Source organism: Bicyclus anynana, chromosome 11 (assembly GCF_947172395.1).
Source record: "Bicyclus anynana chromosome 11, ilBicAnyn1.1, whole genome shotgun sequence".
Taxonomy (NCBI): Eukaryota; Metazoa; Arthropoda; class Insecta; order Lepidoptera; family Nymphalidae; genus Bicyclus; species Bicyclus anynana.
The window spans coordinates 12,610,285-12,622,303 of NC_069093.1; the positions used below are offsets into that span (position 1 = coordinate 12,610,285).

The window sequence follows — 12,019 nt, forward strand, 5'->3', positions numbered from 1 at the left end:
TAGATGTACTGGCCACTTGAGTCATGTGGCTCCGAGCCACTATTTTATCTCCTGTTCCACTACTTGTGAAATCAGTTGTTATAGACGGGGGCATTTCCTGTCGAAACTTCTGAGGAATCATTGAATATTGCGACCGTCTAGTCTGCGTCTGAGAATCACAAAATCGGCAAAGTTTAATTGGCCCACCAACCGTTGTAATTCGCGAAGGGTGATGCGACCTTTCAACGTCGAATTTCTCAGGGCTTTGTTGAGAATGTTTATACTGTGGGCAACGATATTGAATTTTTTGGAGGTCTGTCAATGAATACCAAGGTAATCCAGATCTTGGGTAGGTATTAAGATTAATTTTTGGTAATTGAAGAGCCAGCCCAGATGTTCCAAGTGCCTCACGGCTTCCGCAGCCTGAAGACATAACTTGGATTGGTCATATTTGACCAGAAGGGAGTCGTCTAGGTATGCCAGAACCCGACAGCCCTTCGCACGTAGGGTTTTCGCAACCCAACATGTTACAGATGTCAAAAGATGAGGTGCTGGCGCCAGACCGAAAGGTAGACATGTCAACTGGTACAATTGCCTTTTGTAGCTGATTCTCAGGAATGGTCGATGTGATTATGCAGCCGGTATGTAGAAATAGACCTGAGAAATATCCTGCTTTATCATCCAGTCTCCAGGTTGTATAAAGCTGGGAACTGAAGCATGAGAGATCAGACGGAAATGTTTCGTTTTTCAAATTTGTTTAGTTCTCGGAGGTCGAAAATCGGACGCCACCTTTTTTGTTCCGGAGAAAAAGCTTTGAGAAAGAGCTGAGTATCTTCCTGTGAACTACTTCCAGTATATGTTGGTCTAATAATTTTTGTATCACTTTCGTCATGGCCGGTGACGCCTTGGTTGCATATTGACGCATTATTGTTTCTGTGGGCATTAAAAGAAGAGGTTTCTTGTATAAGGGTATTCGAAAGCCCGTTATTATTGAAGTTAAAAACTGTTCTCGCCCAGAACTTGCCACCGGTTTTTGAAAGTAACTCTGAAGTTTATCGGATATTATTATTATTTTTTTTTTTTTTGCTTCCTTAGTTGTATTATGTTTTGCTTGTTAGCACTCTCTTTTACCCTTGTATATTTGCTTTGTCTTTTGTTGCTTATAAGTGTCGTGTAAGTTATTTTTACTTTGTGACTGTACCCATAAATGTATGTTCTTTGTATTTTCTCTTCAGCTGTTCTCTATTGTTAGAAGATTGCGGAGGTGATAGCCAGAAATGTAGGCCACCAAGAGAATAAACGCATACCAATTTTGTTTTATCAAATGAGAACACTCCACTAGGGGTATATTGCAAAGGGCCGCTTGGATAATTTTATCCAGAATTTATTATCATAACTATTGCACCTTGATTCTATACATTCGGCTCTTTTATCGCAAACAATTATATGTAAACTTTGTTCGGATAACTTGTAAGACAAAGACGATTTTCCATAAGTTTTAGTAAATTTATTAAAGAGGGTATCGATATTTAGGTAGGTTGGATTTATGTTAGCCCAACCGATGATTTCTTGTAAACCCGATTGCAATAGCTCTCTTTGATATAGCAGAGCATTAGTAGTGGTGTAGCTAACATATCTGTTAACGTTTTCGTATATCCTATATGTTACCATGTAGGTGAATAAAAATGTTGCAATTCGATTAAACGACGTAAGCGTTTTACCTGGCTGTAGAATATTTTTATCGTCCAGGTCAGTCTTACAAAAAACCTAAATATAAGGATTTTCATGCTGTCGACGGGTTTGTTAAGAAATCGTTATTGTTTTCATTTGGTTTTTCAACCAGTAGGTCTATCATTCTGATTCAAAGTCATATTAGACACACAGGATTGATGCATAATAAAATTAGTGAGCAAACTCACCTGTTCGTTCATAACGCGTCGATCCGAGGATCGACCGTTACCTGTGAGGTCAGATTTCGTTTTTCCTGTTGAGGTTCCTCTCGTTCCTGCTCACTGTTAGAACCGCCGTTGAAACTCGAAGTATCCTCGTGTATGGAGTTCCTCTCGGGCGCCATTGAGTACGAACCAACAGAAGGATTGGCTTCCGTTGTCTCCATGCTCCGTGCGCCATTTTTCGTGCACGTGGTTTACATTAAGAAACTCAATTGATCGAACCACAATAATAAAATATGCACTATTACCGCTGTATTATTGTATTTGTAAATCGTATAAAATAATATTTTTTAGGAAAATAAGATGTTATTTAAAATTTTTTTGTGTACGCGGTGACAGTACACAATGCTATGAGCTAAAATGTCAGTGCTTACACACTGGCTAGCACGATGAAACAACTACACCTCCTTTAGTAGATTGAAGGAACTAGGTATGTATCGATGTTCTGACCATAGAAAGGTAAGGTACACAAATGCGATCTTCAAGACAATGCTGTATGGTTTTCAATAGGCACATCAATGTTGGATTGTCAATTTTCGTCGTTTTCTTTACATTACTTGGAAACTATTTATTTTAAAATTACAAAAAAATATATATTTTAGATCCTCTTAACAAGCTCTTTCATTTGATGTGTCATGTGTCACAATAGTGTTTTCCATCTTGCCCCCCAAAAGTGACCTTCATATTTAAAAAATTCAGAGTTACCCCCCATAACTGCCCCCCATATTTAAATTTTACCTTTTCACGATACATGCCTGTATTTGGGTCACAAGAATTGATATGTGCATTAAATTTCAACTGGATTGGTCCAGTACATTCGGAGAAAACAGACAGACATTAAAATGTGCGCGAGTGATATTATAAGGATTCCGATTTTGTATTACGTATGATCGGAACCCTAAAACAAAAAATATATTTTATTTACATAACCCAACACAAATGACATTATGTACATGGAATTTGTATATTATTGTACAAGACCGTTTTTCATGGAAATATTATACATGGTTAAGATTACAAGGAATAAAGACGGAAAATACGTTTGTAGATAACAAAATTTGTTAACTCTTAATTATTATACGATAAGATTTGTTGTGTATCAAGGGAAAGATATCCATTACACTTATCTAATGAATTGACTCGATTGAATCATTCAATGGAATGATAATTTTGCTTGTTTTATCAATATCTATACTAATATTATAAAGCTGTAGAGTTTAATCTCCGTAACTACTGGTTCGATTTGAAAAAAAAGAGTAAACTCTGAGGTAATCTCAGACCTCAGATCTTTTGGTTTGATTTTTTTCATTTTTTTATTTTTTATTCTCTACAAGTTAGCCCTTGACTACAATCTCACCTGATGGTAAGTGATGATGCAATCTAAGATAGAAGCGGGCTAACTTGTTAGGAGTAGTATGAAATCCACACTCCTTTCGGTTTCGGCTTCTTTCGGTTTCTACACGTGTACCGGAACGCTAAATCGCTTGGCGGTACGTCTTTGTCGGTAGCCACGGCCAAAGCCACCGACCAGCCAGACCTGGACCAATTAAGAAAACCTCAATCGGCCCAGCCGGGGATCGAACCCAGGACCTCCGTCTTCTAAATCCACCGCGCACTCCACTGCGCCACGGACTTTTTCTTGGAAACGATTTCATTTTTACTGAATATTTTCTTTTATGTTTTCTAATTTTGTAGAAGGTTACAATTTAAAAACGTAAAATAAAAGATGCAATGAAATTGTAACGCAAAGCAAACGACTTATTTTATAGATGTTTGTAATTCAATCATGACTTAACGACTAAATGGATGAACAGAGACAGACCCATAGCCAGTCCCTGTAGCCAAGTTGCATGTCGATTCTCTTTCTACGATCGCATACGCTTCGAAAAATAGAAAAATGTATGGGAATCTTGATCACTCCACCTCTCGACAGCAAATGTCTTCCTATACATTTTTCTACTTTTTTTACCTGGCGCCACCTCGCTCGCTCGGTGTCCAGCCCATAGGCGTATAATCCGCCGGGTGGGCCGGGCCCACCCTAGGATACTGGGCTACCTATTGGAAATTCTATGATGGACGCCGAAACACTGATAATTTTACACAAAATATATTTATAAATATCAAATAATAACCATTACAACTTATAATAAAGAAAAACCTATAATAAAGATTTTGATATATAAGTACTTGGACCTTGCTCACGAGATTACCGCCATGTGGAATGTTGAGTCAACTATTATTGTTTCGATAGTTGTTTCAGTCAATGGTCTTATAGCGAAGAGCTTCGACCAACACCTTAAGCTTTCGCTTAACTGTTGGATCAAGAGTCGGATACAAAAGGCAGTGATTCTTGAGACGGCGCGTATTGTGAGGAGGTTCCTCACTCTGGAGCCCTGACCACCGGTTGCTTGGACACTCAAATGTCCCGCAGCGGGAGGGTGAATTTTTTTATAAATTTTGATATTTTTTTGTATTTTATACTTATATTGTTAAAAATTTAAAAAAAAAGAAGTAATAAATAAATGAGAGATAAAAAAAATTTTATATTATATTATAAGACAATTTCTGATACCTATCATAGACACAAAGAATAAATAATAAAATAAGTCGAGTAATTTCATAGGTTTGCGTCCACAAATATTGTTAACTAAATTATATTAAGTGTCGTCTCTGTTAATTGATATGTAGATATGTAGGCTCACCCCAAATTAATTGTTAATTGAAACAATCCTAGATACGCCAATGGTCCAGTCGTTGGTAACAACGTCCGTAAATAGACGCCTCGTTTTTAACCAATAAACACTCACAGAGACTGTGGGTTGACGTGCTTAGGGTGATAAAGTTGAACGACATTACCTGTTAAAAAATTCTTAAAAGAGAGAAAATCTCATAGTTAGGTACAACCAACCCCTCATCAGATAACTGACGACATCAAGCTAGTCGCAGTGATTCGCTGGAAGTCTCTACAAAAGGCATATGTCTATGGCAAAGGCATATGGCTGATATGATGGTGATGAAACATAAGGGGCTCCTTCTCCGTCATCTACTTACTACAAAAAAAATCTTTTTTGTAGTAAGTAGATGGATTAACAACCATCCATGATTTTCCAATAGTCCATTTAAAATTAAAAGTAGGTACATTTTTGTTTGTTAAAAAGTTCATTATTAATTTTACAAGATAATATGGGTACCTACTGGGTGTATTGTTATCTATGTATAAAATCGCGAACCTGAAAGAAAATCTTTTGTAGTCAAAAATTAACAAGTTCCCAGGATTAAAACTGCTAACAAAGGCAGCAATAATGTTGTAGTCACACTAATAAATCGGCACGCTTTCGTTAAACCGCCAACTGTTTAAGAGTCACTTTTAACCGTAACACTATAAACTATAGGTATCATCATCATCATCATCATCATCATATCAACTAATAGACGTCCACTGCAGGACATGGGCCTTTTGTTGGGACTTGCAAACATCACGATCCTGAGCCGCCTGCATCCAGCGAATCCCTGCGACTCGCTTAATGACGACATCAAGCAGTCGCAGGAATTCGGTTCCACCTGATGGGGGATCAACCAACCCTAACACACCTTGCCACGCCGTTACCGTAATCGCTGTCAGACCCAGGAATTACGGGGCTGTCGGAGACTAGGTATACCAATATGAAAATAGCGCAAACTAAAAGGCGAGAACGGTTTGATGGGTTTGAATAATAATATTGTTTGTTTTGCTAACACTTACGACAGAAGAAGAGAAAAAAAATGAACCAAAGGCCAAAATCAAAGGTGTCGGAAATTTTCGAATCACTTTATTGAATGAATGGCACAGATTAATGATATAGTATTACTAAGAGACATCCGCGGCTCATCTTGTACAAAATACGATGAAAATTGACGTAGGTATAGGCATACAACCTTTATACCTACAACTACGGAATCATATAAAGTGCTTGATCCAACCACTTTGTTTTAATTTAGAGGTTTTCTGTTATTATTTTTCATAATATTTAACAATAAATAAGTTCTAAAATAACAGCGTATTGAACAATGTAAGCCAAATGAAAGGACAACCTCTGTTGGGTCAGCTACTTTACCTAGGAGGATAAAGACAGCGTTTTCTGTCGCAAATACGTTTCTGGCATTAAAATGGCCGACATTTTGGGATTTCAGTATAATATTTGAGAGCCGGTTGAGAACAGAGACGTGCTTATCCAGAACACGACGATCAGACGGTGAAGCGATCAATATTCCATGAGTACCTACCATTGCGCTGCGTTCACATTTACTTGAGCAATAGGTACCCTACCTATTTACATTCTACATAGACTTATAAAATAGGCAGACGGCCAGCGTGGTGGACTATTGACCTAACAGCTCTCATTCTGAGAGGAGACTCGAGCAGCAGTGAGCCGAATATGGGTCGATAATGATGGGGTCTCAAATGCAAGCGCACTGAAAGAGAATATTGATGACTTGATCGACTGAGTAATTAATAATTTAATGACCTTCGGGGGCTTTTCAAAAATTTCAATTTTATTCCTACTACCATACTAGATCTACGAGTAAGTAAAGATAATGGCTTACTAAGTTTTTTTTTAATTTTAATTTAAACTCGACCTATTGGTGTTATCTTGACTATTTTTATGATCGTAATAATTAAAATTCATCCAAAAATTATTAAATTGTAAATGAAAATGCTACTTAAGCATTTTCGTAATAATGAAGTCGATACGGGCGGTTTGTCGCCAGTCGTTACCTAACCGTTGTAACTGATAGTCAATATAAGTGTTTTATCAGTGGAGCCTACTATTATTTATCACCCATAACCGCTACCCGGGACACGACATACCTTACTCAAACCCAAATATAATAAGTATTAAAATAGTACAAAAGTAGTACAAAACACTTTTCTATACAATCATTGTTATGCTTAGTCGTTTATTATGCAAATTGTATAATCATCATCATTGTCATTATTAACTTATTTTTTATGAAAGTATTAGGGTGTTGATGAACACCACCAACTTCCCAACTCCAGGCTGCCACTGAAAATCATTTAGTCGAGGCGAAATATCTTATCATCAACATCATCATATCAGCCGATGAACGTCCACTGCACTGAATCCATGCGATTGGCTTGATGCTGTCAGTCCACCTGGTGAGGGGTCGACCAACACTGTGCTTTCAAGTGCGGGGTCTCCATTCCAGCACTTTGAGACCCCAACGTCCATCGGCTCTTCGAACTATGTGGCTTGCTCATTGCCATTTCAGCTTCGCGACTCGCTAAACTATGTCAGTGACTTTGGTTCGTCTGAGGATCTCCTCATTTCTGATTCGATCACGCAGAGAAACCCCAAGTATAGCTCGCTCCATCGCCCGCTGAGTGACTTTGAGCCTTCTAATAAGGGCCATAGTTAACGACCAAGTCTACGATCCATAGGTGGCAACATCACTGGCAACACGAACTGTTTGAAGACTTTCGTCTTCAGGCACTGAGGAATTTCGGATGAAAAGATGTCGCGGAATTACCTAAACGCTATGCGTTTTAAATGGTCTTAATAGTCTCACAAGAAACCGTTATTTTTGCAGTTCTTCAATGCGTTTTTAACACGAATAACTTATAAATTAAATGAGTAAAATACTAGTGTCCATCTTTTCACGTTAACTCAACACCGTCCCGGTGGGTCCCACCAATGTCGAAAGTCTCCGTAAATACTAGTACTTTTCACTAACTCTTCGTTATTCAGAATAGTACAGAAGCTGCAGTAGTCATCCGTTTCTATACTCTCGTATCTTCTGTAATATGAATAGTGTTTCTTCCATCTAAAATATTCTGCATACAAATCTGGATTTAGTATGAGCTCGTTCATTTTGGCTGCCAGTCTTTCAGCTCCCAGCTCTCTTGCGTTTAAGTAAATCCCATCTGGCATGAATCTGTAATAAATAAATAATATTTTATAATTGATGGTATGGTCGTTTTTTATTCTTTAAAAGTTAGCCCTTGACTACAACCTCACCTGATGGTAAGTGAAAATGCAATGTTAGATGGAAGCGGGTTATCTTGTTAGAAATACACGTCATGGCAACGGAACGCTAACGCTACCGCAATAAACCTTTTTAGGGTTCCATAATCCTCAAGGAACCCTTATAGTTTCGTCATGTCCGTCTGTCCATCCGTCCGCGGGTTAGCGCAGATACTTTTATTTTATATAATGTATCAATAGTGCATGTAAAAACGTTTTATAATTACTAATAATGTATAGGCATGTTATTATACCCCATATAAATCGACTTCGTTCGTCTACAATTTCTGATTTCCCATGAGGTTCGGATTCTGGGTCTTGACTCCCGCTAGATTGCAGGTACCTAACATTCGTTACACATACATACATTTACCTATTGTTCGGCCAATTTCGATTAGGGTTATAAAAAAAATATTCCTTGCAGTCAATTCAAATGTTAAATAATAAAAAAAAATGAAAGAACACATGACTAAAATAAAAAACAAAAATTTACAAAAAAAAAAATGGGACCACCCTGGAATCAAACCCTTCAAAACAAAAAAAGAATTTTCAAAATCGGTCCATAAATAACGGAATTATCGCTGGACATACATAAAAAAAACATACATACAGCCGAACGTAGAACCTCCTCCTTTTTGGAAGTCGGTAAAAAGAGACTTTACACCTTGGGTAGTGGCTCTGCAGGACTTTGCTCCCTGACATGCAATCTCTTCGTATATGCAGATTACACTCATGTTACAATTAATAAATCTTAATTACATTCACGTTGAAAATAATCATATTAAATTTCATCAGCTAAAAAGGTTACTGCTTTAGCATAATGCTGCAGTGTTTGCAACTGCAGCGCTGATTTTCAGGGGCAACCTTTATTGTGTATTAAATTATGTGTATTTTGTCTAAGACTAGTGTTCAACTAGATTTATCTACTTGATATATTGCATCTAGATTGGTTATGAGCTTAGCATTAACAGACAGATAGACAATTTTACAATTTAGGTATGTACTTTTTGTGTCTTCCCTTAGATGCCGTCTTGTTTTTATGTTTTGCAGGTTTTCATGTATGTATGTGTGTATGTATGTATGTATGTATATATGTATTTCTTTGTATATATGTATGATGTAGTTAAGTATAGTCTGATTGTATTATTATTATGTATTATTGCATATTATTTATGTATTTAAATTACTTAACTTTTCTTATTTTTTGTGTGCGTATACCCGAATCGGTGCTTACGTTTTTTTTTTCTCTTCCACAGTGGTTGTCTGGAAGAGATCGCTCTTTAGCGATAAGACCGCCATTTGTACATTAGTTTCTAAGTGTTATTATAAGTTATTGATTATTTTTGTTTTTAATGTACAATAAAGTATATTTCTTCTTCTTCTTCTACTTTTCTGCCAGCATTATTTCAAATTTGTATATTTTTTCCATAACGCTTATACGCACAGTCTCTACTCTGTTACTGTTACAGTCACAGATTAACCAGAGTGAGTTTCTACAAGCAACGTACTGTGTGCCTAGTGGGAGTTTTCAATATTTTCATACTGTTACTGTCACGTAACGTAAACGCAAAATTTATATGGAATGAAACAGTTGTGCAGTAGTGCCACTAGATGGCGCTGTTTCAATTCCTCAGAAATTCGCGTTTACGTTACGTGACAGTAACAGTATCAAACTGCCACTAGGCCCTCTGAACCCATTAAAAAAACCAAACGTCACGCATCTACTTGACAACCGCATTGTATATGCGATTTTCAAGTTAAAGTAAAAAAAGTGTGCATAACTTTTTTAACCGACTTCATAAAAAGGAGGAGGTTATCAATTCGTCGGAATCTTTTTTTTATGTATGTTCACCGATTACTGGAAAACGCCTGAACCGATAATTTGAGAAATTATTTTTTCGTTTGAGAGGGTATGCTTTCCAGTTGGTCCCATACTAATCATGTCAGGATCTGATGATGGGATCTTGAAGAAATCGAGGGGAATTCGAATATTATAAGGGCTAGTGCGTTTGTTAAGCACAGACGAGGGAACTCCTTATCGATTTACAGCAGTTAACTTGTGTTTGAACTTAATTAATTTGTATCGATGATAATTTCACGTCTCGATGGATTGTGAATGTCATTAGGGGGTGATAGAGACAAGGGACAGTTAAGGGAACTCCTCAACGGTTTACAAAAGCTACCTTATGTTTGGGCTTGATTAATTTGTATTGATGAGAACTTTACATCTAGATGTGTTGTGACTATTATTAGGGGTCTGGTGATGGAGACGAAGGACAGCTAAGGGAACTTTGCAATGGTTTACAGTAGCTATCTTGAGATTAGGCTTGATTAATTTACATTGATGAGAACTTTACATCTATATGGGCCAACACAAACAAAGAAAATTTTGAATGTTCATGTTTCGTAGGGGTTAAAGTAAAGGTTAAAGTAGCATTTTTAAAAATGGTTTGGTTGATTGTTGATTCTGGGGTTTCACCAGCTTGTAAACACTCATTCTGGATTCATTCTTTATTTGGTGGGTACTATATACCATAGTATTCGATTTACGAAGAATGATTTATACGGACAAACAGACGTAGTGACCTTTAACATAATACATATGATATTACCATGGATACAGTAACGACCACTAGTTTACTACTCATTCATTATATTATAATGTAGAACATACAATAATCTTGAATAGAATTACCTTGTATAGTTGGCACCACCGTATACAATAGGCACTGCGTCATGTTGTAGCCCGTACAATAACTTCTCAGTAACGTAGTCTTCAGAAAACGAATTCTCAAACGATAAGTAGAAATAATAATCATCACTCAACATTCTGTTACAATCGTCTTGTTTACTTTGTGAACACTTCAAGGGACCACATTTGCCATACACATCTACCTCTAAATTATATTTTTTGAGCATCGCTTGTAGTTCTTTTACGAATTTTTCACGACCGCTCCTCGAATAACAGTTCGAGACAAACCATGCCGCTGCTTTGGTTTTCTTTCTCAATTTCTCTTTTAATTCCTCACTGACTGGTTCCATTTCCGCTAGCTTCAACCATTGCATGTTTACTTTAGGTCCTATTATCTTGCCATTTGCATCTCTCACTACTACATAACCCCATTTAGCTTCGGATTCGAGTTTGTACGTCCATGTCCAATTGAAAACATTGTCAAGTTTATCAGAGCATACTGGATAGTTGGCGGAGGATTCGATACTAGCGAATGCAAACTTTTGGTGAGGCGATCTCCTCTCTGGTAACGCGTGTTTTGTCATTCTCACTACCTCCGGACCAGCGAACGCTATCACGTCAAACTTAGTGTAATCGCCTAGGAAAGTCCTATTACCAGTCACATAACAATTCGTAAAACTGCAATTTCTCTCAATAAAACCCTTTTGACCTTCACCCATATAAACAAATGGAACATTACGCGATGATGTCCATTGCAATATGTATTTTAATTCTGATTTACTATTTGCATTTGATTTGACTATTTCATTGTTATTATTTAGCTTCCGTAATATTTTATCCATAGTATTTTCCAAGCTTTCCATTCTTTTGTTTAGTAGAACATCATTTTTTGTCTTTATATCGTTTAATGATAAATATAATAACGTTATCATACCGAAGACTGCGATGTAAATAAAGGTTTTCATAGATAGGTTGCATCTCATTTTCACTTTTAAATTTTATAGCACAACACTTATCTTCACAACAGATACGTTCGTAAGTGGAGCGATATTCGCTAGACTGATTTGTATTAAACGCCATAGCTGTTCCATAATAATAAGTATTTTATATCTAATCTATTGTAAGTGGTAAGGTGATAAATGAAATGAGTAACACATGAAAAATCTTTCGCAGTTGTACGTAACAATAACAGCAACAGCTACTCGTAAGTACACGATTTACGTTTAGCTATTTCTGTTAAACATGTATTATCCATTTTGATTTAGAAATCTGTGGTATATCCGGTTTTTTTTTTGTTAGAGTCAAGTGCCCCTCGTAAACATGTAAAAAACACAGAAGTAGTTTATTGTTGAAATTACAAGGAAAACTTAAAA

General features: G+C 36.8%; 1 protein-coding gene across 1 annotated transcript; it reads right to left on the minus strand.

Moving 5' to 3' along the window:
* Positions 1 to 4,546: 4,546 nt before the first annotated feature.
* On the minus strand, positions 4,547 to 11,799 carry LOC112053373 (alpha-(1,3)-fucosyltransferase C-like). Its single transcript, XM_024092775.2, has 2 exons — positions 10,650 to 11,799; positions 4,547 to 7,865 (listed from the first exon to the last, which is right to left on the minus strand). The coding sequence occupies exons 1-2, from the start codon at positions 11,627 to 11,629 to the stop codon at positions 7,598 to 7,600; spliced, it is 1,248 nt and encodes a 415-aa protein (XP_023948543.1). The 5' UTR covers positions 11,630 to 11,799; the 3' UTR covers positions 4,547 to 7,597.
* Between the last annotated feature and the right edge of the window lie 220 nt (positions 11,800 to 12,019).

What these genes read in the sequence shown, in the direction of transcription:
- LOC112053373 (XM_024092775.2), bottom strand. Translation starts at nt 11,629, where the DNA reads ATGAGATGCAACCTATCTATGAAAACCTTTATTTACATCGCAGTCTTC. An exon ending in GGTGGTGCCAACTATACAAG is followed by an intron (nt 7,866 to 10,649) that starts GTAATTCTATTC and finishes TATTTATTACAG; the next exon opens with ATTCATGCCAGATGGGATTT.